We start from the raw sequence: 25,331 nt of genomic DNA, 5'->3' as shown, positions 1-25,331 counted from the left end.
CCCAAGGAGGAGTGGCTACCCCCCCCCCTGTCCCAGCACGCACAGGTGAAAACAGGTCCAAACAAGCCAGCAAGTGACCAGCTCATCTCTCCTGGAGAGACTTCCCTGGACAGAACAGGCGGTGGGCATCTAGAACTAACCAGCCCAGTGAAGCAAGCCCAGCATGGCCCACAGGGGGCAGCTTCTGCTTGGCAGCACAGGCCTTTGCCTGATCCAGCAAGGCACTTTTTCCAAGGCTTTAAGAACTGCTGAGCATGCACTTTTGCTTTGCAACTTAAACCCTTCAGTGGCCCACACTGGGGTTCCAGGGAAGGAAATGTCAAAGTCAGCATTGAGGAGTGCGCTGCAACTCCTAAAAATGAATGGGTGGGGGAGAGGCACATCTAAGAGCAAAGCAAAGGTCTCAGGCCTCACAGACCTCCTTGCAAACCCTCCTTCCCTGCCTGAGCCACAACGCACGCCCCCCCCCCCATGTCAGCCAGCCCAGCAGTTTCCCTCCCTGTGGTTCCCCAGCCAGAGGAGCCTCCTGCATCCAAGGCCATTTCCACCCCCACCGTCGCCTTCCAGCCTTGCCCCATTACCTCACCACCCTCCCACTCCCTCCCCACAAATAAATCAGGCAGGCAAAGCAAGTCGTGACCCATTCATGTTGGGATGGGATCCAGATGTTGCCGGCCACAGGCAGCTGGGCCATTTCCTTTTTTGGAGAGGAACGCCAGGCCGAGGGGGATCCCAGGGGCCCAGAGGTAACAAAAGCCTGGTAGCTGGATCTGTGGGGGAGGGGGAGGCTTGAGCACCCCCCCTCTCCTGCACTCAGAGCTGGATGGGGGAAGCTGCTTTCAGAAGAAAAAAGACTCTTCCAGAGATGCACAACAGTTCATTGCCCAAGTTTGCAAGAGCGGGAGCGGTTCCACTGCATCAGCCCAGAGATCATCTGCCCTGGGTCCATGTCCCAGCAAGTCCAGGGAGCGGGACAGGGCTGCAATTTCAAGAATATTTTGTCTTCTGTTTACAAGAGTCCAAGGAGCCCCCACCCTGCTGCAAAGAAGGCTGTATGCAGACAGATTTGGATCCCAAAATGTGTGTGTGACCGTCCTTCTGACAAACACAGAAGGGGTGGAATTATCCAATTTTCCTTCCAAGCAGCCACAGGGCAAAGTTTTGCATCTTCTCAGCCTGCTCTGAAAGCCACAAATGGGAGGTGAGGTGGGGGGAGGAGAGACAGGCACCGATTGCCCTGCCGCCTCCCCTCCCCCCCAATGTGAGAAAATCATTGAGAAAATCAAGTGCAAATTCCTGATTGGACAAATGCAATATTTCCCCCCTCCCTCCCACAAGTTGCTAAGAACGACATCCATGGTCCAGTAACATGGTTTATTATATAAAGCCAGAAAGTGGGGGCGGGGGGGGCAGACACTGGCCAGATATGGGCAAGGCTAGGAGGAGTCCCCACCACCACCACCTCCGACAGGCAGAGAGAGGAAAAAACACACACACACACACTGACTCCCCCACTGCAAAATATCCATGGAACTGGCTACACAGTACATGAACAGGATGGGGGCAAAATATTCCCTGGAAGAGGGGAGAGAGAAGGAGCCAGGAAGAAAGTTTAGGATATAGAGAATAGGGGCCGGAAGTGGCTTCCTGCAGCTGGAGAAGATGGGGGGTCACTTTGGTATCATTCTGGAGATCCTGCTAGGCAGAGCAGCTGGCACTGAGCAGGCCACAAAGTCATTGTGGGTGGAGAGAGTGCCAAGGCCCACCCAAAGGGTTGTGAGCACCCTCAGCGCCCACCCTGCAAGGGAGACCCACTGCTGAAGCCTTGCCTGTTTTGACAAGTTTGCTCCTGGGTCCACTCACCCTCCCTGCCTACCACTGCAGACAACACTTGGGGGGGAGAAAGATGGGGGGGCAGGACCCCTGGGGGGCAGGGAGGAGCAGCACCCTCCCTCAGAGGCTCGTAAGAGGTGGATGGGGCGGTGCCCTCCCTCCAGCCTCTGCTTCCACCTCCCTCACTTCAAAAGCAGGGAGAAGGGGGGACTCTTGGCAGGGGGGGAGAGCTTGGAGCTGCTAGGCCCAGAAACTGGAGGCTCAGGGCAGGGGTTGGTGGGAGGTTGGAGAGGCTGCAACCAGTTCAGACATACATCCCCCCTGCATCCCATGCTGGGATGACCTTGCATAGACAGGCTTTGCTGGGCTGCAATAGCAGGAAACAGGGGACAGAGGGAGGGAGCGGTCTCCCACTTCGCAGCACAACCTCTGGGGACAAAGTTATGGGGGCGTGTGGATCCAGCCCCCGAGGCCCAGCCACAGAGAGGCAGGGAAAGGGAAGCAGGGAGGGAGAATCCTCTCTGCCCCACTGTTGCTGCTGCTTCAGGATGCAGGAAGCCTGGAGGACAACCGGCACCAGGCCTGGCCTCAGAGGTCGCTAGCGCAGTCGCGGCAGAGGATCTCCTCGTTCTCCGGGATGAAGCCCTTACCCACGAGGGAGGCGGCACAGCGGGAGCAGCTGAAGCAGTTGTGGTGCCAGTGGCGGTCCTCAAAGGAGACATATTTGCCCCCTCCAAAGCCTGGGGGGAGAAAGAGAGGAGGATGGAGAGTGGGATGTGGGCACGGCTGGGACTTGCAACAGGGCACCCCTCCCTGGCCCCTATCCTCAGGGACCGCAAAAGGCCTCCGTATCTCCACCCACCTCCCAATCTCACCTGTGATGGGCTTGGTGCAGGCACTGCACTTCTTGGCGTAGAGGCTCCCAAAGCACTTGACACAGTAGGGCTGGTCTTCCTGAGAGGTGAACTGCTGCCCGGCCAGGGGGGTCTGGCAGCTCGTGCAGACGAAGCACTCCTTGTGCCAGGGCTCGTCCCGGTAGGTCACGCCTCCCTTGGTCAGCGACTGAGCAGGAGAAGAGAAGAAGAGTCTGGGTGCTGGATTGGGCCAAGGGTTGCCCCTCCAGTCCAGCATCTTGCCCTCACACTGGCCAGTCGGATGCCTCCAGTGCAATGGCAGGAAAACAACAACTACCAGTAATGAAGTTTGGGTCACAACTGTTAGCTTCTTCAATAGGGTTGTCCCAACACCTTTACAATGTCTGTGCTGCTGACTGTCAAACTTTGGGATTGTTGAAATATAGGTAAAGGGACCCCTGACCAATAGGTCCTGTCATGACTGATTCTGGGGTTGTGGCACTCATCTTGCTTTCTTGGCCGAGGGAGCCGGCTTTTGTCCGCAGACTGCTTCCAGGTCATGTGGCCAGCATGACTAAGCTGCTTCTGGCGAACCAGAGCAGCACACGGAAACGCCGTTTACCTTCCCGCCTGAGCAGTACCTATTTATCTACTTGCACTTTGATGTTCTTTCGAACTGCTATGTTGGCAGGAGCAGGGACCAAGCAACGGGAGCTCACCCCAATTTGCATTGTGCCACTCCAGTTGGGTCTACTAGACCCAAAATTGTTAAACAATGTGGACTAAATTGCTTCTGGGGTCCCTCTGGGATTAGGGGCCGTGAAGCTTCAGCTTAATTAGTTTCATAGTAGATCTGCCCCTGCTCCAATGGGAAACCGGCAAGCACAATTCGAGCCTGAGAGCAGCACTCTCTCTTCCAGCTACTGATATCCAGAAGCATTGCTGCCTCTGACTGCACAGGCGAAAGAACAGGAGTAATATGCACAGAGCCCCCTGTCCACCCACCCAACCCAAGCCTGCAGGGTCTGAGATGCCCCCTGCCCAGCTGTCCCCCTCCCCCCGCACACCAATTAAAAAAGCAGGCGGGGCCCCACCTTCTTGCAGTGGGTGCAGCGGGGGGCGAACTTGCTCTCGTAGCACGGGACGCAGTAGTAGTCCTTCTGCTCAGGGATGAAGGAGCGAGCCCCGATGGGCTGCTGGCAGCCGCTGCAGAGGAAGCAGTGCTCGTGCCACGTCTGGCCGTTGTACTCCAACTTCCGGGAGCCTGTGGTGGGGCATTGCAGGGGGTTGGAATGGATGACCTCTGGGGTACCCCCAAATCAACAGCACTATGATTCTAGGGAACCCATGCTAGCCGTGGTGACCCTGGCTACAGAGGTGGCTCCCCTTGCCCCCCTCCCTCGTGGCCATGGGGGGAAGGGGCAAAGCAGCCCACCTGGCATGACCACCTGCTGGCAGGCCACACACTGGGAGGAGAACTCCCGGCAATAGCAGTCGTTGCAGAGCAGCTCCTGGCCCTGGCAGGTGAAGGGCTCGTCGGCTAGGGAGCGGTCGCACCGGAAGCAGCGGAAGCAGCCCTCGTGGTAATGCCGGTCCTCGTAGTAGAGCTCCTGGAGTTGGAACGGAGGAGAGGAGAGGTCAGGGGGCAATTGCAGTGAGAGGCAGCGGGAGGGGGCTTGTCTGAGAAAACAATGCCCTTATGCTATACTCATGGGGGGGAGGGAAGAGGCAAACGCACACCTTTGAGGAGGAGGAATTCGGAGCCCTCTCTTACCTATCTTTCTGTGGAAGAGGCTCTAGGGGTCCAAGAAGCAAAGCGCTGCTGCATCACAGGGGGCTGGACTAAATGGGCCCTGGGGTCCCTCCCAATTCTATGATTCCCCAAAGGTCACCGGTGAGCAAATACAGAAGCAGCCCTAAGCGTGGGCCCATTTCCTCCCATTTTGGGGGTGCAGTCAGGCCAAAGTGGGTCTACCTGCCCCAGCAGCCTCTTCTCAAGATACCCCAATGGGAAGCCCTAAGCAGGGCAGAGGCAGTGGCCCCCCTTTCCCATGCTGCCGGGCAGTCAAAGAGAGCCATTTCCCTTCCCCACGGAGGTCTTGTTCAGCTCACCCTGCTGGCTAGCAAGCGGGGGTGGGGGGGTGGAAGGTCATCTCATTATCCACCGAGCAAAAGGTCCTCCTTTCCTAGCCTGTCCTTTCCTTGTATCACAGCTGGTCCCTTTCAGGAGGCTGCACAGACACCTCCCCCCCCCCTTACTCATGAGCTAGAGAACTTGCTTTAGTTGCCAGAAGGGCCTACCAAGAGGGGACCCCCCCCCATTCCCCTTAGGGGTGCTGCCTGTTGGATCCATTTAGCACATGCTTGGAAAGGGGAGGAAGATCAGCTTCATCAATGGGACTGGTTGTTACTTCTAAAGGTGCCTGACATACAGGAGGGGCGCTGCAAAAATCCCCTGTGCTTGGAGGATCCCAGCTCGTGCCAAAGGCACTAGCAAGACAAGGAGCAGCCACCGCCCCCCAGGGTCAGTTGAGCAGAGGCCTCCCCCCGCCTTGCCCCCTTACCCTGCAGTCGTGCCCGATGGGCTCCTTGCACTCGTCACAGGTGTTGGCAAAGTGGGTATCATAGCAGGGGATGCAGAAGGGCCCCTCGTCCACCTGGATGTATTTGCGCCCGTAGAGGGACTCCTTGCAGCTGGCGCAGTCAAAGCCTTCAGTCATCCTGCTGCGGGCTGGGACTCTGCACAAGGGTCCTGGGGGAAGAGGGAAGAGAGTGGCTGTTAGCCTCCTTGCCCAGGCAGAAAAGGGGGGGGGTAGGAGAGGACTGCTGCCTTGCTGGCTGGCAGACTAGCAAGGTCACCCAAACGCTTGCAGGCAAGACCGAGAGAGACTCAACTCGTTTCTTCCAACCCCTTGTTGCTTTGGGGTGCTGGTACAAAGGACAATTCCAAAAGTACTGAATTGCATGCACCCAAATTTCCAGTGCAGCTCCACACACCTCCCTCAGCAGCTCCTAACCCTGACAAGGGTTAAGTCCCAGTTGGCAGTGACAGAAAGCTGAGCCAAGGCTGTTCCTGAGCATGTGTTCAGCTGGTGGGGAGGGATGGGGAAGCCACTCAACCCTGTAGCAAAGGAGAGTGCTAAGTCCCACTCTGGCTTCACAGATCCAGTCACACCTCTCTCTCTCTCTCTCTCTCTCTCTCTCTCTCTCTCTCTCTCTCTCTCTCTCTCTCTCACACACACACACACACACACACACACACACACACACACACTCTCACACTCTCACACACACCAAAATCTGTAATTTAGGGCCCGCTTATAGCTGCCCCTTTCTAGAAGCAGCAAACGTTCCAGGAGCCCTGGGTTGATACGCTGCAGATCAGGCGCTTAGGAGGACCGAGGTTGCCTCTCCAGCTTTTTGCAGTGGGGGGGCGGGCTCTGCTAACCCTCTTGGCAAAGAGGAGCAAAGTCCCCTTCCGAGGAATCACTGCATTCCCCCAGCCCCGCAACCTGCAGCCCCTTCCTGCTTGTTCCCTGTGCTAGCAAAGAGGTCAAGGAACCTTTGGAAGGCAGGCATCTGCTGCTCTCCAGATTGGAGCTCCTGCCGCCGCGTGCCTGGACTAGCTGGCCTGGAACCAGAGGAGGGTGAGCCATAGTCCTGGCCTCCAGGAAATTCCAACATTTCAATCCTTTCGAAACAAACCAAAGACAAAGGGGAGGAGGAGGAGGAGGAGGAGGAGGAGGAGGCAAATCTCACCGCCCCCCTGCAATGCTGCTTTGAAATGGGAGTCCCTGCCTGAGCTCCCTTCGGGGTGTGGAACGGGGTAGAGGGCAGGGCACACAATGGTTGGTGGTGCAATCCTATGTGAGAGTAAGTGGTGTTCACTTTTTGAGTAAAATACGCATGATTGTGTTAGTACTCGCAACAGATGATTCTATGTAGTGACAGTCTATCATTCTTGTAGAGAAGCCAGCAAGTATTATCTTCGGGGAAAGGGTTACTTGACCACATCTGGCCCAATCCAATGCTGCACGCCCATGAATGCAGCAGGACTTGCTCTCCAGTAAAAGTAGACTGCAATCTTGGATCCTCAACTTCTCCTTTCAGTTTTATTCTATTTGTTTTGTAAAAAAAATTATATACTGCTTGCAGTGAAGAACTTTGGGCTCTCAAATTTCTCAAGACCGCTTCTGCCACTTGATTGTAGAAAAACCTCAAAGCTGTTTACAAAAAAAAAAAATTGGTTCTATTAGCTGCGCCTCTTAATGGCCGCCTGACATGCATAAATTCACCAGGTGAAGCTCTTCATGACATGGCTAGACCAGTGGTGGGAAAAGCAGGTTCCAGCCAGAGATTCTGCACATGTCCTTAGAAGTAAAATGCTTCCCTTCTTAGAGTGGAAACAGCCCAGAACAGGGCAAGAGAACAATGCAAGGCTTTGATCACGGCAAGCTGGGTGACTATTCCCTTCCTGCAATAATACCTGGCATGTATCAACCCAGGTCAGAGAAGCCACGCTGAAGCTTGTGTGCATAGATTGGACATGACTCCTGGGAGGTTGTCTCAAATTTGCCCTAACGTCTTTATGTCGGAAGGACTGCACAGAACCTGGCAATTACTGCTTTAGGTGGTGGTTCTGCCTGCAGCCTCGGCCGTTTTGGAACCTGGTTTTTGGAGAAAAATTACACACCTCCCCACAAACAGGACCCTGCCATTGACTCACGTGAACCTCTTCACAAACCAAAATCTGAGCAAAGCTTTCATGAACTGTCTTCTGATGGCAGCCGCCTGGCTCTGGCAAAGCTCAGGGAAGACCAAAAGGGGTGTATTATCATCGCTAGAGTATTATTGGTATTGTAATTAAGGGCCTCTAGCAGCAATGATTGAGAAATTAATTAATGCAAAAGCTCAAGGTACTAAAAGGCCTCTCAAAATCAGACAAGCTTACTAAAGTGTTTTTATTAGATGTATTAATTAATGCAAAATAGCTTTTTTATAGCATATGATTTTGCACTAACTTTCCTTTAGAGAAATTATCAGACCTATGCATTTATATCTCTTTATCCAAGCCCCACCCCCACCCCCTTTGCAGGGAGATTTGTATGCTTTTCTGTTATTGGTTATCTTTCTGTCTTTATGGTATCTGTCTGAAAATGAAAAATGAAAAACAGTAACTTTTCTTTTTCAAACAAATGCACTCCTGGCCATACATAAAAGTCAAAGAGCACAAATTCTGACATGCTGCTTTAGGAAGCTTCTTGCCCTGGGGCCCTGCCCCAAAGCCAGCCACAATTTTCAAAGAATGGGGAGGAGGAAGAGAATTGACTTCCTGGATACGGGATACAGGAGGAGCAATTCTGTGCCAGAGGAGGCCAGTCCCTTTGCCAGCTGAAACTCTCTCTCTGTAACTGCCAAGGCAACATTAAGCCCAGCCCAGGCAACACCACCGATCTACCTTCCTTTCTGATTTTAGAAGAGCCCCGTCTGTCTCCTCTTGCTCACCTAAGAGGGTTGCCAGTGCTACCCCAAGGCGATCTGCGCAACCAAGGCCCACACTCCGGCTTGTATCAGCTGGACAACTTTGCTTCGGAAACCCCTGAAGTTCAGCTGAGCTCCAGGGTTCAGAATTCCTGCAGGACTTGCGTTTGGCCACCCAAGAAGCAAGAGGCATTGTGGGAAGTGGCCTTTCAGGACAAGGGGAAAGAACAGGACACAAGCTGCAAGGCATTTTACAGAAGGCACAACACAGAAACGGGGGCTTCTCAGGGTCCTGAAGCTCGCTGCCCACAAAGCAACAGAGCCCTCCCAGGGAAACAGAGCCACCCTGTCTCAGCCTTGCACAAAGGGGGAGACACCAGCGGTTGGGTGCTCCCCCAGTAGGCAGGTCTCTCTAGCAAGGGCTCTGCTGCGTTTACTAAGCACCCAAAGGGGAATTGAGTGCCACAACTGTCCCTCGCTGAGCTTCCATCTTTGAGGATCTCCCCCAGGACAGGGCGGCATCCTGCTGCTGCTGCTGCTGCTGTAGGAGCAGCAGAGTTTCCCTGGTGGCAGAAGAGGGGGGGCCGGCAGAGGCAACAGGCTGATATTGCTCAACGACTCAAGGAAAGTTTTCTCCAAATTTGGTCAAAACAGTCCCTCTCGCTGTGGCTCTTTGTTTGGAGAGCTGCAGCTTAGGAGGGAGTTATTTCCAGCGGGAGGGACATAAATCAGGTATCCAAAAGTGAAGGCACAGTGGCAGCTCTTGGGCTGCAGCACAGCCAGCTTTCCCACATTTGTCCTCTTGCGCCCGATATCGCAGCAGTGAGAGTTCAAGGGAAGCCATGGCAGGGAGGGGGAGAGAGTGTGCAGCCGAGACCAATCCTGATCCGTTTTCCAGGCTATTAGACAACCATAGTCCTCCCCCTGCCCCCACCCCCCCAGGCAAACCCTTCAAAATCTGGAATAGCACCAGACCCTAATGAGCAGGAAGTCACTCAGTTTACCATCCCTCATGCAGGCATAGGAATCCAGGCCATCTGCCGTGGGCAGAGATGCAAATGGCAGCCCTTTGGGGATGGGAAAGGGGTCTCCAAGAGTGTGACTTGGGGGGCGGGTGATGCTGCAGGCAGGAGAGGAACACGGAGCACCTTTTCCTCTTCCCCCATCAGAGCAGAGGTGGATTGAATTTCCATCTGCACAGCTGAGATTTTCCAGACCTGGTGAGAGTGGGCGCGCGCACACACATCATCTGGTATCAATTACAGTCCCAGCACAAGCCGGAGCTAACTGCAAATCCGTCTCTGCCATTGCAAAATCTCCCCATGGGGACCAGGGCTCCTTCCTTGCCAACTCCTTCCTCTGAGCAGCCTGCAAAAGGAAAGCAGCTCACAGCTCCAGGCTCTGCTGGCCAGGGCACCAGGTGGTATTAAGGGATCTTGGAGCTGGGAGCAGAGTGTTCTTTCAACAACAGGCACTTCGACTTTTTGGTGCCACAACAAACCGTTGCTTGCTCCGAGATGCCAATTTGAAGCAAAACATTCCATCCTCTTGGGAGATGTCTGGAGGTGCTATGGGATACCTGGCCGCCTTGAGTCCATCCATTTGCTGCCTGTGGAAAACAGCAGGCTCTTGCCCACAAAACCAACTGGACAAGACTGCAGAGAGCAAAAGTCTGGCTTTTCTCGGCCTGAAGGGTCAAGGCTGAGGGAATTCCCTCTGCTTTCTTAGGAGGAGAGTTCAGAAAGTCCAGAAACTGGTGGAAATAGCCTAGAAAAGACAAGATCCCTCCGTGAGGAAGGCTTCCAGAAAAGACAAGCCACCCAGTGGCTGGCCCTCACTGCCTTAAAAAGATGATCCAGAGTTTGCCTTCCCCAGCCGAGGCACGAGAGGGGAAAAGCTACTTTTGCACACCTGACACCCCAAAGCATCCACCTTATCAGCTTGGCCCCCTTTGGGGTTTCTCGTCTGCATTAGTCAAACAGGCCCAGCTTCCTCCCTGGCTTTTTCAAAACCCTGTGAGGATTTCTGCCAAGTTACAGAGCCGGATGGGATCTTGTGCCCCTAAAATGGGCAAGGGTTTCTTGAACTGAGGACCACTGAACACATAAAGAGCCTGGCTGCTGGATCAGGCCAAAGGGGGCCTGTCTAGTCCAGCACTCTGTTCTCACAGGGGCCAGACAGATGCCTCTCTTCTGGAAAGCCACCAAGCAGGTCAATGGCAGGGCTATCCCCACCTGTTAGTCCAAGCAGCCCATGGTACTCAAAGGCCTCCTACCTCTGGCAGGGCAGGTAAGACCATGGCCTGGAGCAACCTGTTCCATCTTCCCACATGAGGGGTAACAAGAAGGTGCAACCCTTCCACCAAAGCCCTGCTTACTGGGATCGTGTAGTGGCAGCTTCTGGCGAGATCCCACATGATCTCTGTAAGATCTTACAGAAAGCCGCCACCACTTCTCCTCACTTCTCTGGTGGTGGCGATGGCGGGCAGGCCCTGACCCTAGCCATCGTGAGCCTGATCACCCTCCATGAACTTGTCCAATTCTCTTTTAAAGCCATCCAGGTCAGCAGCAGGTGGCCATCACTACCTCATGGAGGCCTTCTTCCACTGGAAAAGGGAACGTTTGCTTACAGGCAGGTTAATCTTGGTGGAAAAGGAAGGCTGACACATGCAACACAGAATCTTCCACCCAAGCTCCATGTGTGACATTTTGGGTAGGGTGTGCAATTGATGGAGGCAGATACTGTGAAAGGGCTGACGGAAACAATTGCTAGCAACAGGCAGGTAAGGTAAAAATTCCACCACACACCCACAGGAAGAGCTACAGGGGTGTGGTGGGCATGATCCAAGAGCCTATAAGGGGCCCCCACCCTGCAGTGCCATGAACCAAAGGGCCTACATTCTGCACAGGGGCCTCACAGGCCAGGTGGGTCGAAGAGGCTGGAGGTGAGTCGCTTTGCCTCACCCACCTGCAGAGAGACAAGCCAACGACTGTTTACTCAACTGAGAGGAAACACACACTCAGAGCAGTGGCATCTCCAACCCACCCACACAGGCACAGCTTGCAACACTGGAAGGAAGACGTTTGTCTTCCTACATGCTAAGCTGTTTGGTCACAATTTCCATTCGCTGCGCACACAAGCACTTTTTCTGGCCTGCCAAGGTTAGGCAAATCAGAAGGCCCTGTAAAAATGAAAATAACTGAAAAGGACATGTCGCCCGCTGGCTTCAAAGAGGGCTTCCTTGCTTCCTCCCTAGCGGATGCCCTACTTTTTGCACCAGGTGTTAAGAGGACACAGCACTGGCACCAGCCCTTTTCACAGCACACACAAGCCCCTCGACATGCCCTTGTCACAAGGGCAATGTGGAAGGAGGCATTCCCTGTTGGGGCCCATTGCCAGTGGGGATGGTATTTCCCCTGGGCAACTCAACCCTCCTTTTCTCAAGAGCACTCAATGACACCCCAGACACAGGCAACATCCAAATGGCAGTCAAGCTCATAATAGCGGTGTCTGCTTTCCACTGGAAGGCCTTGACCTTCGCTGTTCCTCTGGCCCACGCAGCTATCAGAAGCAACTTCTCTCCAACTGGAAAGGAGCTCCCGTATTTGGGAGGCAACCCGAGTCAAGCACAGACTCCTGACAGTTGGTGAGTCATTTTCTGGGTTTCCTCTAGCACCTCTCCGAGCAGAAGGCTGAAGCATGAGCCGAGGTCCCTTCGGACTCCCAGCCAAGGAGTCGCTGGCTCACAGTCTCCGCGGCGCTCGAGAAGCTACGAAATTACCCCTTTGCGGAGGCTCTGTAACCTCTGCCGTGGTGCGGTTCAAACAGATACCACCAGCAATTCCTCCCAGCGCAGAAAGTTCAGACAGTTTTCATTTTCTGAGTAACAGAGCATTTTTGTCGGGTGAGGTAAGCATCCTCCAGCTGCCAGGTCCTGCTCTCCGCTAGGATTGCTTAAGAGCATTGCTGCAGGAGGTTTGGGTGGTGCTAGTGAGAGACAGACACACACACACACACACACACACACACACACACACACACAGCAGGCGAGAGGCGGCAGGCAGCAGCCCAAAGCAGAAGCAGAAGAAGCAGAAGCTCCATGCAGCTGGGCAGGAGGACTCCCTGGGGCCTGGATTTCCCCTTTGGCACACAAACAAGGCAAAGCCCATTGTTTTGGGGGAGGGAGACAAGGAGGGACAAGGAACATGGCCCACCCTCTCCAAATGCACGTTCTGAATGCCTTCTCACCTAAACATAAGAAGAGTCTGCTGCTGGATCAGACCAATGGCCCATCTAGTCCAGCATCCTCCTCTCACAGTAGCCAACTAGATGCCCTACTGGAAAACCCACAAACAGGATGTAAGCACAAGAACTCACAGGGCTCCTTTGGTTTCCAGCAAATGGTATTTGGAAGCATGGCTGCCTCCAACTGTGAAGGGAGAGTAGCCATTGTGGCTAGTAGCCATGGATGGCCTTCTCCTCCATGAATCAGCCGAATCCTCTTTTAAAGCCTTGCAAGTTGGTGGCCATCATTGCCTCCTGCAGGAGCAAGTTCCATAATTTTAACTACGCCCTGCTTGAAGGAGGACTTCCTTCTATGTGCCCTGGAAGCCAAGCTAGGGTGTGTGTGTGTGTGCGCGCATGCATGTCTGCATGTGCACACAGTCCCAAGTGTGAACATGTTTGTTTTCCACGGTTTGTTGCTTTTAAGTTATATGCAGCAGGCAATGGGGGAAGCATCAGTCCCACTCATGTATCTTTCCAAGTGCTGAAAAATATGCCCAAGTGCCCTTTGCTGCAGACGGCATTCATATCCAGTAAGTGATGAGATTCAGGCCATCTGAAAACAAAAGGCACTATAAGAAACCCATGAAAAAGGGTCCTGATGGGTTTGTCAAGGGGGAGGTTGCTGCGCCAGAGAATGGTCATCCAGGTAGACAATGTCAGCAGCTCAGCAGGTGAGCAAGCAGCGCCTGAGAGGTACAGGTGACACATCACAAACAAAGCTGGGGGCCAAAGACACCCCCCCACTCCAGAATGGGGTCCCTTGCCTCTCTAACTGTGGCTGAGCCCTACATCAGACCAAACAGAGATGGTCTCCCCCCCACACACCACCCATTTCTCCTGGAGTTTGGCCCCTCATGTCTCCAGACACCATGCAGAGACCTCGGGGCTGGCAGGAGGGGCCTGAAGGTTGACAAGGAAGGCAGATGTGAAAATCCTCCGGTCTATTTTTTGCCCCTGCACGATCCAGGCTCAAAAAAGAATAGGGAGGCATCTCCCGAGGATGGTGAAAGCAGCAGGTGGGAAAGGGCAGGCTCTTAAATTGGGAACGCACCAAGACAGAGGGGGTCAGCTGCCTCTGACATTTTGTGCGGCCACGTGATGGGGCACAAGGGGGACCCCTGTTCAAGAGCTGCCTCTATTCTGGAGTTGTATTTTTAGTCTGGGAGATGCCAAACATTCAATGAAAGTGTGTGTGTGGTGGGGGTGGTGGAGAGAGATTAGAGACCTGGAGGCAGCAACTGCTCTTGGCTCAAGGCTGTAGCTAGAAAGCAGAGTGGCAGGGAGGGTGTCCTGGGAGGGCTAATGCCACCAACACCCACCTGCCAGGCTGCGAAGGTGCTGAGATGGATCAGTCGCCCCAGATAAATGTGGAGCTTGCAGGAGGTGCTGCAGCCCCAGAAGGTTAAGCCACCCAGTTGGGAGGCCAGAAAACTTTCTTTCCTGGGCAGCTTTAGAAGGATGGAGCCCCCAAAAAGCAGCTGCCGACACATTACACTCAAGCTGCATAGAGGCACCCTCTGTGCAGTGGAGAAGCCTCCATTTCTCACCGCAAACCTTCCCATGACATGCTGAGAAATGGGTGCAGAAGACACAGGTCCGAAACGGTATCCGGGCAGGGGTGCTGGGTTGGGTGAAGGAGCCCAAGGGACCAATGCAATGAAAAAGGTCCCTTGAACCTCTCAGTCCAAACATCCAGAAACACTTTGTCAAGAGCAGCATGAAGGTTTTCCAAGCTATACAGAGGTTTTTCCTCTCTTTTTCAGAAGTACAGATTTGGATCTCTTTGAAGCCTCTTAAAACTTTCCTTCTGGGGATACCCAGTTCTACAGAGAGGCTGGAGATTGAGTAAAAACATTCCCAGCACCCTCACACAGCTATGATTCCCAGGGGCTGCTGTGAGAGTCAAAAAGGGTTTTCATGAGATTCAACTCTGTTCTGCAGACATGTGCGCACAAACACTAAAGGGTGTGTCTGATGTCACACGCAGAGAGAAAGAGCACGCCTCACCCAGGGCATCCAGCAGGCCCCTCTGTTGCACAGCATGGAAAACGCCTGGAACAAGTCCAAATTCCAGGCAGGGCCGAACCCCAATTGCCATCAGGGGACCAGGCAATAAAGGCTGGGAGCAGCCCAGAGAGCTATTTGGACTTCCACCGCCAAATCTCTCATGAAGGGGCTCTCTCAGGGGCTTAGGAGCTTCCAAAACTGATGGATGGGTAGAATGGCCTATAGAAACAGGGCAGAGGGCAATGCTTGCAGCTCCTGGCTTGGCTGGAAAAACCCCAAAGCAGCCCCCGTTTCCGGGAGAAAAACAGAGCAGCAACAGCCTTGCTGTACCAGGAAACCCTCTGGGGCCAGATGGGGACCTCCCAACGAGGAACTTTCTTTGGATGAAAGATGCCCCATCCCTGTGAACCCAGGATGTCTCCTGGGAGGAAGGAGGAGTGATGGTTCCCTGGAGGAGAGCTGGAGAAGGAACATTCCAGGCTGCTGAGTCAAACTGCGGGGGGAGAAAGGGGTGGATGTTGTGGCTGCCTCACTAGCCTGAATAATTGCCAGCCAAAGATAACCTAGGGGTCTCAGAGCGGGCCTTGGCATGCACTGGGTGAAGCCAGGAGGGGCTCCCCAAGGGCCATGGGCCTGAGGCTAGGGCCAGCTTGAGGAGCTGTCCAGGGTCACAGACGCTCCAAGCTTTTCAGGCCCTGCAAGAAATCCTGGCCACTATTCCTCTTAGGGACACTGTGAACCCTCCATATGAAATTCAATGGCCAAATAGGAACACTGAAGTCATTTCCCAAAGTGGCTGTTTCAACCCTGAACATAAATTCAGGCAGCCCTTCAGGAGGCACCTTTGACCTTCCCAGGTGCAGAGAAAAACCAGCCAGCATGGCCCCTTACATGACCTCCAGATTGCAGCAGAGCCGCCCATCACTTTGAAAGGCGAGCACAGGGGAGATCCAGCCCCAGTCACCTTACGGAGCCTTGTTCCCCAAAGATAGCAGTATTCTGGGGCAGCACAGCAGACCCGGACAATCCTGAGCTGCCCCAACACGCCCTTTTTCCTCCAGAAGGAGCTGCTCTCAACAGAAGAGCTTCTACCGAAACACACCAGAAGCAGAAACAGAGCCTGTCCTCAGCAAGACTCCTATGGCTCCATCATCACTCAGGTGCAGGCAGGGTGAGCCCAGCCAGACACGTAGCTCCAGAGAGGAAACCCCCCCTCCTGGATCCACCTTCGTTAATGATTTCCTAGTGCTCAGAGACATTTAACCCTTTCGGATGTCTCCCCAATCAGTTACACAAGGAAGGCACCTTCTTCCCACCAAGGCAGGAGCAGCCAATAAAGAAGGAAAGAGCTGCTTTTCTGCCATGGTCAGACCACCCCCTGGAGGCCTGTGTCCATTTCTGGGCACCACAAGGATATTGACAAGGTGGAGTGTTTGCAGAGAGGGCAACCAAGATAATCAAGGGTTTGGAAATAAAGCCTGAAGACGAACAGTTGAGGGAGTTGGGACTGTTTAGCCTGGTGAAGAGAAGACTACCTAGAGTAGGCAGGGCTGGATGTATGTGAGAGAGACAGACCCGAGAAAGGACAATGAGCTCAATTTAGTTCTAGGACTGAAAGCAAATTCCTGGGCTCAGAATGTTCTCCGAGGAATCCAGTGTGTTAATTCGGTGTCTTTGCACCCGGCTCTGGTTGGCAGATCTTGGAGTTCTAGTAAAAAGAACAAGGAGATCTGACAAGTCTGAAGTGTGCCCACTTCCCAGAGGTCCTGCTTAAGTTTTAAAGGAGGTGGGGAGTGCTGTTGGCTCAAGCCAGCCTGCCTATGTCTGGGAATTCCACTACCTATTGGAAATCTGGATTATGTGGGGATTGTTCACGCTACAAGTTATAGAGCGCGATCCAGACAAAGGATGCCCTGCATGCCCACAGGAGCACCCATTTGCAGGCTGGGCCCTGGCACTGAACACAGATGGCACTGAGACTGAGCCCCATGGAAAGAGTGGGCAGTATGGTCATCCCAAGCTCCTGGGGTGGGACACGCTGCCAGATGGCCTTGTAAAGAAGGGCAGGGTGATGGTTAGCAATGAGAGAACTACCATCCTTTCCAGCTATGAGGCATCAACACTCACTCCACCTTCACTGGTTCCTCTTTGCTGCAACTGGACATATTTGCACCTATGAAAGCCAAGAGAGAGGAAAATCCTGGCTGTGCAACAATGGAAGCCCCACTGAATCTGTCATCAGAGGCAGCTGCTTGGCCCCAGCTTGGCAATGAAGGGCACTCCATGGGGAGAGAGGCCAGGATGCTGGGGTGGGGAGGGGAGGTTTTTGCAGATCCCTCTGCTGGGATTCCAAGCTGCTTGCATTTCCTGTGCCACATCCTCTTGCTGGGGGCCTGATTGAGCAAGCAATTTCACCTCTTGCCATAGAAGGGTGGCAGGCAGGCGGGAGAGCTTGTTTGTGGCAAACTGAGTGCAAGCTGGGTTCTGGTTTTCAGAAAACACTGGGCACTGAGAAGAAGCAAGTCTGTCTGGCCGGCCCAAGTGCTGCTGGGCAGAAACACCACTGACCAGAATTCTTTGAGTTCTGGACTGGAAGGGTCCAGTGTCTCCTGCTGCAGGGAATCAAATATGGCATTTTAGTAGAAAAGGAGTGCGCCTGCAAAGATGATAGACAGCTGAGAGATGTTCCTACAGCCAAGTCAAGTCTGTGATGCAGTGGTGAGGGTGTCGGCCTATGATGGGTGACACCAGGGTTCAAATCCCCACTTGGCCATGAAGGTCGCTGGGTGACCTTGGGGACCAGTCACAGGCTCTCAGCCTAGCCTACCTCACAGGGCTGTTGTGGAGATTAAATAAGAACAGGGAGGAGAAGCAGGTAAGCTCAGTGGGGAAAAGGTGGGATATTAATGCAATAATAAAATAATAATAAAGGAATAAATAAAACAAGTCATTCATTTGTCTTTAACATGAGAACACAAAAAAGCCCTGCAGCTGCATCATAACAAAGGCCCCTCTAACAGATCAGCAGGTTCTCTCAGCAGCCAATCAGATGCCCCAATGGGAAGCCCACAAGCAGGATCCAAGACCTGTGATTCCCAGCAATTGGCATTCAGAGGCAGAGCACGGCCATTGTGGCAACTGGGAATCAATAGCCTTTGTCTAATCCTCTTCCAAAGCCATCCATAATGGTGTCCATCACAACAAGTAGGAGTGGATTGCATCCTTTAACTTGGTGCTCTACGTGAAGAGGTCTTTTGCTGCTCTTTGAATGCCTGCAAGCAGCAGCAGCCCAGCAGAGCTTGGACCTTCCTCCCAGTCACCTCTAGCCTCTCTGTAATGAGTCACTGAGCATGAGTCCCTTTAAGAGCTGAACAAATAAATATTAGTAAAAATGAGGAAGCCAACAGAGGCTGGGTCTGCACTCTGCTTCTTCCGCCTCACACATTTCCCACAACAGGAAGCCCCACATCCACTGCCTTATTCCAGCAGACTTGCGGAGGGCTTCCCATGTGGGGAGAAACAGGATGCAGAACCCCAAAACCACCTAAAGCATGTCCCTGCCCCTCAACTGGACAGCCCTCTCCACGTCTTGTGCAGAATTGCTGTGTCCCACTTAAGCAATGCCGTGAAACAAGGTGTTGTGGTCAGAATGTCAGACTAGGCCCTGGGAGCCTAGAGTTCAAATCCCCACTTGGCAATGAAGGTCATTGGGTGACCCTTGGGTCAGTCACTGCCTCTCAGCCTCTATTTATAGGAATCTTTTGAATTCTGGACTGAAAGGGTCCAGTGTCTCCTGCAGGGAATCAAATGTGGTGCTTTAGACAGCCAAGAGATGTTCCTACAGCCAAGTGTATGGTGTATTGGTGAGAGTGTCAGACTACAAGCTGGGTGGGACCAGGGTTTGGATCCCCATTTGGCCATGAAGCTCACTAGGTGACCTTGGGCCAGTCACTCCCTCTCAGCCTCGCCTACTTCACAGGGTTGTTGTGGGAATACCATGAGGAGGGGGAGAACCTTGTACACCACCTTGGGACCCTTGCAACAAAGGTGGGACATAACTGTGATAATAATGAAGCACACGGCTAAGAAATGGTTTTCAATAGGATTCGGAGGCACCAGATTCTGACACTCCAAAGCTAAACAGCAAAATGTGTGCCAATCCCACCACCAAGCCTACATGGCGTTCTGGGAGAACCCCAGAGTTAAGCTGTGCTCCATACCACACAGCACCTCCTTTTTGCTCATACATTACTCTTTCTGTGCTTTCAGTAGTTGTCCAGCAACCAGACTGCCCCACAAGCATGTGTGAAAATCCCAGGATCCTGCCCCCAAGGTCCCTATGAGGCATAAGCACAACCGTGAAGCCCCCAGGAGTTCTGGTACTCAACCCCCTATGAAGAAGGGTTGAGCACTGAAGGAGCTACCCTCGCCAAAATCCAAACCCTGCCTTGGGAAGGGGCATCTCAGCACAGAAACCCTGTGTATCAGGTTCCCCTTTGGGAGCCAGGTGCCTAAACTCAGCAGTTCTTGCCTCCCAGCCTTGGAGAGCTACCAGTTTCAAGACCTTGGGGTTGATCAGCTGCTTTGCATGCAGAAGGTCTCTGGTTCAATCCCCAGTGTCATCTCCAGGGAAGGTTGGGAGAGACCCCTGCCTGAAAGCTTGGAGAGCCACTGCTGCCAGTCAGTGTAGACAATACTGAACTAGCTGGACCAATGGTCTGACCTGGTAACAGGTCGCTTCATATGTTCATATCTCTCATTTCCCTAAGCATCAGGGTGATAGCAATATCTGCAGCTTCACCTTTTTCCAAATGCCTCTCCTTTCAGAGTGCAAATATCTAACTCACAGTTATATGTCTTTGGATAAGTGATACTAGTAAAAAAGAGAGAGAGCATGAAATGCCACTGCCACCACCATCACAAGCTGGATCTCCTGTGGTCAAGGCAGGCTCTGAGTGCCCCAAAGCTCAAAGATGCTCCTTCCAGGAAAGGCAACCACAGCCTTGGCAGCAGAGGAAGAGTCACCAGACGAGGTGCCAGATTGGCATCTCCAATATGATGCTGGCACCGTCTCAAATAGATTAGTCAGTTTATCGTCTGCAGTGGATTCCTTTGTCTGAGGATCTCTTGGCGTGATAAGGCAAGGCTTCCCCCAGAACACTGATGCAACAGCAGCCTTGGAGCCCGGCCTCCAGCCTAGCCCAAAATGACAAGGAGCCCTCCAGCGCAGAAAGCGCAGGCTGGCTGGGTATGGCCAAGGGTTCAGCCCCAGCCGGCCTCCCCTAACTGAAAGAGGAGAGTCAAAATCTAGCTATGATGAGGCATCTATGCAAAGAGACCACGTTGGCTTCCAGCTGCAGGCCTAGCACCCAGCAGGTTGCACAAGCTTGTGGGGGCAGGCCAGGTTTGAGCCAGCAACACCCATGTTTGTCAGCTCCTTAAAACGCCGCCCATTTAGCTAAACAGACCTGTCCCTTATGCTCAGTGCTGCCATAACAAGAGAGGAGTCTGGGGCAAGGTCTCCAGTTCTAGACCAAGAGGAGGGCAACTTAGGTGGCATGCACACCCATTTTACAGTTTGCTTCAGCTGCTTTTAAGCAAACAAGAGATGAGAGTATTCACACATCATAGGAAGATTCCCCTGCCACCCAAGCGTTGAACCAGAGTGAAATCACACTGGGCTCTTTGGAAGCTTATCAGAAGCCCTACAAGAGGAGTTTGGCCAAGCAGCCCAAATGAAAACTTCCTGCCTTACTAAAGTAGATCTTCTCCTGCCATGTTTTGCTGCAGAGCAAGAATGAGATCCTCAAGTAGATTTTGAAAGGCATAGAAAGCATCCCTCGATGGAAGGAGGTCATAATCCACCAAGGAGCATTTGCAAGTGTGAAGCTAAAAGCAGTGGCTTCTCGTGAGAAAGACCCTAAAGATGGATCAGGCTGAAGGCCCAACTAGTCCAGCATCTTGTTCTCATAGCAGCCAACTAGAGAGCCAGTGTGGTGCAAAGTGTTGGACTAGGACCTGGGAGACAGGGGTTCAAATCCCTACTGGGTCATGAAGCTCACAGGTTGACCTTAGGCCAGCCGGTCATGGTCTCACAGCCTAAACCTACCTTGCAAGATTGTGGTGAGGACAAAATGTGGAGAAAGAGTAGTATGAACTACAGCACCTTGAGCTCCTTGGAGGAAAGGTGGGGTTCAAAGTGTTTCTCAAAATTGGGTCTCCAGCTGTTGTAGGACTACAACTCCCATCATCCCTGATCACTGGTCCTGCTAGATAGGAATGATGGGAGTTGTAGTCCAACAACAGCTGGAAACCCAAGTTTGAGAAACACTGCAAACTAACCAGATGCCTATAGGAAGCCTATAAGCAGGACTTGAGTGTAACATCTACTCTCCCCACCTACGATTCCCAACAACTTCAGAGGCAAAGGGAGAACATAGCTTTATCCTCCCTGAACTAATCTAATTACCTTATAAAGCCATCCAAGTTGGTGACCATCACTAGAGCTTGTGGTAGTGAATGCTATAATATAACTATGCACTGAGCAAGGAAGGACTTCCTTTTGTCTGAATCTCCGAACATTTAAAGTCAGGAGGCAGCCCGGTGGCTCAAGGCTTCATATTTCCTATCAGTTTCTTGTTTGTGCAAAGTCAGTTGCTTTTACTGCATTGCATTTGGTATGAATACCTACACACACACACACACACACACACACACACACACACACACACACTAAACTACGTTGGAAGCCATTTGGATGAAATATTTTAATTTAAGAAAACCACGTAGGAAATATATTACTCAGCCACCCTGCTGACTCAAGATGAAAAGGTGTCCCCATGTGCTTCAGAGATGAGCCCAGTCACCTTGGGGCACAACACAAACTCAGAAAAGTGGATTTCCTTGTGAACAACAAGAGCACATCCTTCCTTTCCTCCAGCCCTGAACTGTCCACAGCTGGACAGCCCAGAGACACCCGCAGCAGCAGCAGCAGGAAGAGAGGGCAGGCTTTCCCCTTTCCGCAGGAAAAGCAAACATGGAAGGCAGGGTAAAAGAGCATGGTGGCAGTGGAATGAATCTGGAAATCCTGGAAACTTGATTCCCAGCACACTTTTTCAAAAAACAATGCACAAAGCATCCGTTCACAGGGAGTTCATTTAAGCCAGTAGCCATAAAAACAAAGGAGCTGGAATGAATCCGTTTACAAATGTTGTGGGTGGGTGGGAATGTTAGTTAAGACATTTACAATCAAGAAGCCTGATGCTTCAACTCAATATCTTATGCCAAGTCAACTGTGGGACCCTTGTGGCCACCGCTGGCTCCCCTGCCTGCACAAAACTTATTTGCCATATTCGCTGTGCTGTCTCCTCCGAACCCTGTAATTGGAGCACCTACATTCCCAAGATTGCCAATTAGAGCATGGTCATATTTAGGGCACACCCATTTGGGACAGGGTCTGCACTGGGATGGAAGAGAACCTGACTGAATCATTCTGTCTCATTGACCAAAACTGTCAGCCTATCCAAAACTGAAGGGACATCTGGCTGTGCTCATTTCCCCATATAACCCCCTCTCCAAAAATTCTTTCGAGCGTCCAGAGCTCCCAGTTGAGGGTTCAGCACTCACATGAAGAAAATCCTCTCTTGGGGGAGGAGATTCATAACACACGAAGCAGCAACCTGAACCTGAGGGTATGAGCTCCCCCCACCCTGCAAATCCTGTAACACATCCAAACAACATGGGGCTGGTGTTGAAGATGGACACAGCCACATGCAGCAGCTGGGGGGGGGGTGTAACCCGGACCCCCAAGCTCAGCTCTCAACTGGTCTTTGCCACTCACAAGACACGGAGTGGAAAACAGATCAGAATGGAAGGGGTCTTGCGGGAAGGCAAGGGATTTCTTGTCTTTATAACTTGGTCTTACTCTCAAAACCTTGGAGAATGTTGAAGGTAGGCATACCCTACCGTTAAACAGGGTCAGGCTGCCCCAAGCGGCAGATTTTGGGGAACCTTTGCAGGGCACCCCCAGGCCAGCTGTTTAGCACAAAACTCTTAGTGGTCGTCGGGAGTTTTCTGTGATAACCAACGGCAGGGACGAGTCAGCGCCATTTGGGCTTCCTGCCTCAGGTACTAAACGGGGGGACACCCCCTGCCAAAGCGCCATGGAATCCCCAGGTATTATTCCAACTTTCCGCAAATTCTCCTGCCACGAGATTTCTCCCGCATCCTCTGACCCACACGGCGCTCATTCACACATTTGCTTCCGACGTGAAGAGTGGAGGTGGGAAAAGGCCTTCCGGAGACGTGGAGACCCCTGGGCCTGTTTTGTTGCCCCCCTCCCCGGCGTTGCTGGGCCGGCGCGCTTTGTCTCCGCGCGTCGGAAGCTGCACAGGACGGGGAGGTCCTCCCCACCCCCTCTGCCCTACCTGGGCGAGGCTGCACAGCGCGCTTCTAACCGCGAAGCCGGGGAGGGGACGCCTCCCTCCGCCAAGCTCGGTTTTCAAGCCCCCCGGCAACCGCGTCCGGACGCAGCGGCAGCTCCGCCTTTGCCGTCGGGGGGGGGGGAAGTTCCAAGGCGCGTTCCCCTGCGGGCAAACTTTCGCTGCCTCCCGGGACCGGTGAGGGGACCCGCTTGCCCGGGGGTCAAAAGGGTCTCAGCCCGCGCCCGGCGTGGGGGAGGTAGAAACGGGTCTGAGCTCTTTTTGCGCGCGCGCACCCGAAGAAAAGGACGCCTTCTTCCGTCGCGCAGGCAGCCGAGGAGTCGCGCGCCGGTTCGCCGCGTCCTACTCCGGCTGCTCCCGCTGGCAGGCGCTCGCCACGCGGAGCCGGCCAGGGTGCGAGCGCCGGGAAACAAAGCCGAGGCGGTGCCACCACCCCCTCGCCCCCTGCCTCGCTCCCTCCAGCCGCCGCCGCGCCCACCTGCTGCGCCCTGTCCAGCCGCGGCTTCGCCAGAGGCGCTCGGCTTGTCCCTCTTTCCGCCTGCCCGAGTCGAAGTGGCGGCGCCCCCGCCTGCTTCCCTGGCCTGCCCTCGCGGGGCGGAGCCGGAGCCGCCGCCGCCGCTGCCCACTGGGGAAGGGAGGGGGCCGCCGTCGCCGCCAAAGGGCCCGCCCAGCAGGAGCCCCCTGCCGCCGGCCCAGAGGCCTCCTCGCCGCGGCTTGGCCCGGCTTCTTCCTGGGCGCGGGGCAGGCTGCCCCCGGCCGGCCGGCCGGAGGGGCAACAGCAGCAGTCATCGCCGGGCGTCCGTCCTCTTGATCCTGCCCCGGGACTGGATCAAGGCGGCTCCCCTGGCCCGACGGTGCCTGTCCTGACCTGGAACAGCAGCAAACGCAGCATAGAGTACATCAGCCCCAAGGCGGTGGCGGGTGGCGGCATCGCTGGTCCCGGAGCCCGCAGTTCCACTGCCCCGGTGCGCTAATTCAAAGGCGCAAGAGGCTTCCGCTGTGGGTTTCTTTGGAAATGAGCCCCCCTATACCTCGAATTTAAATGGGGCTCATGTCCAAATAAGCATGCACAGGATTGCGGCATTGATCTTATATTGCTCGTGGTTATACATATTATACTAAAAGTAAAGTTCCATTTAGGACAGCCGTGTCCCGTTTGAGGCCGCCCGATCCACTGGGACGACTCCAGTGGACTCTAACATAAATAGAAGCATTCCCCGCTCCGATGCTCCTGGGTCAACCCTGAATGCGGGCTCTTCCCGGGCTCTGCTGCCTCCCTCCTTGTTGCTCTGGGTTGAATTCCCTCGAGCCGGGCTTTCCTGCTTTACAAAACAAACAAACAAAAACCGTGAAAGATTTAGCAACCCCCAATCCTCGTTGCTCCGATTCAAGTTGGAACTAGAATCGCTGCAACTCCGCTTCCATTTTTCCCAAAGGGCTCGTCCTCTTTTCAATACAAAATGACAAGAATGTTCACAGCATCCCTAGAAACAAAGCATGGCAACCTGGGATGGTCCTGATGATGACGCCAACACACAAACATGAACTTACCACAATAGGGAACACACACCAGCCAGAGAGACCCACCTTGCAGCTGATACCCTGCTACAGCCTGTCTCCACACATAGGGGGAACAGGGGACAAGGGACAGGGATCCCACAGTCCTTCTGGGCCAAGGACTCAAGACCCACCCAGGGAAGGAAAGTCTTTTGACAAGGAGCCAATGGGAGGGACAGGAGACCCTACAACAGCAGCTGTAGCATGCCTCCTGTTGGGCACTTGTCTGGGGAGCTGGGGATGGAGATGGAGCCTCTGCCCCCTACTCACTTTTGGCATATCTTGGGGGGGGGGACCTCGAGTCAGGGGCAAAAGAGAAAGATCAAGGCCACAATACCAGCAGCTCCACAGGACAGGTTCCTAACAGCCACAGCAGCACACAGGAGTCAGGCACTGAAGGAGGCTTTTGCTACTCCACCCCTTGCCCCACTGCCTTAACTCCTGATTATGAAGGGCTGGCACCCTGGAGAGGTAGAAGAGCTCGTGTTTGCCATGCAGGGGTCACAGGTTCCCATGCAGGATATGACCCCACACCAGGACACCCACCCTTCATTCATACGTACCTAAGCACATCAGGGGAGCACTGTATAGACCAACCTTCTGGCTCCTATATTTGGCCCACCACTCTCCCCTCACCCCGTGACCACTTTCTCTTCTGTCCTATTGGCCAGCCCTGCTGGGAGGCATCTCAGCATGACTCTTCATTGCTTCCCACAAGTGATTTGAGAAGCCTGCAGGGAACCTGAGAGGGGAGAGCAGGAAGTAACCCATAGTATTTAAAGGACTGGGGTACAGACCCGTTACACCCACATCTTTGAATATCACCATGGTGCATCTGCAGCAGCACAACTGGTCACCTTCATCTGCCCCA

General features: G+C 53.7%; 1 protein-coding gene across 3 annotated transcripts; it reads right to left on the bottom strand.

Annotated features, from left to right (window-relative positions):
* Nucleotides 1-1,360: 1,360 nt before the first annotated feature.
* Nucleotides 1,361-23,512, bottom strand: FHL3 (four and a half LIM domains 3). 3 transcript variants are annotated; one of them, XM_081203714.1, is made up of 6 exons: nucleotides 23,382-23,512; nucleotides 5,252-5,439; nucleotides 4,123-4,297; nucleotides 3,782-3,951; nucleotides 2,709-2,895; nucleotides 1,361-2,573 (listed from the first exon to the last, which is right to left on the bottom strand). In XM_081203714.1, the coding sequence occupies exons 2-6, from the start codon at nucleotides 5,405-5,407 to the stop codon at nucleotides 2,422-2,424; spliced, it is 840 nt and encodes a 279-aa protein (XP_081059840.1). In that variant the 5' UTR covers nucleotides 5,408-5,439; nucleotides 23,382-23,512; the 3' UTR covers nucleotides 1,361-2,421. The 3 variants fall into 3 exon arrangements, with proteins under 3 accessions (XP_081059840.1, XP_081059842.1, XP_081059841.1); XM_081203716.1 differs by lacking the exon at nucleotides 23,382-23,512 and adding an exon at nucleotides 23,179-23,201; XM_081203715.1 differs by lacking the exon at nucleotides 23,382-23,512 and adding an exon at nucleotides 12,546-12,707.
* Between the last annotated feature and the right edge of the window lie 1,819 nt (nucleotides 23,513-25,331).

Source organism: Podarcis bocagei, assembly GCF_964188305.1.
Source record: "Podarcis bocagei genome assembly, chromosome: 7".
Lineage (NCBI taxonomy): Eukaryota > Metazoa > Chordata > Lepidosauria > Squamata > Lacertidae > Podarcis > Podarcis bocagei.
Note: the sequence above shows the minus strand (reverse complement) of the source record. Positions and strands in the feature narration are given on the sequence as shown.

Excerpts from the sequence above, each read along its gene's own strand:
- FHL3 (XM_081203714.1), bottom strand. The coding sequence starts at position 5,407 with ATGACTGAAGGCTTTGACTGCGCCAGCTGCAAGGAGTCCCTCTACGGG. Across the intron at positions 4,298-5,251 it reads CCATCGGGCACGACTGCAGG|GAGCTCTACTACGAGGACCG; the intron begins GTAAGGGGGCAA and ends TTCCAACTCCAG. Across the intron at positions 3,952-4,122 it reads CCAGCAGGTGGTCATGCCAG|GCTCCCGGAAGTTGGAGTAC; the intron begins GTGGGCTGCTTT and ends GCCCCACCACAG.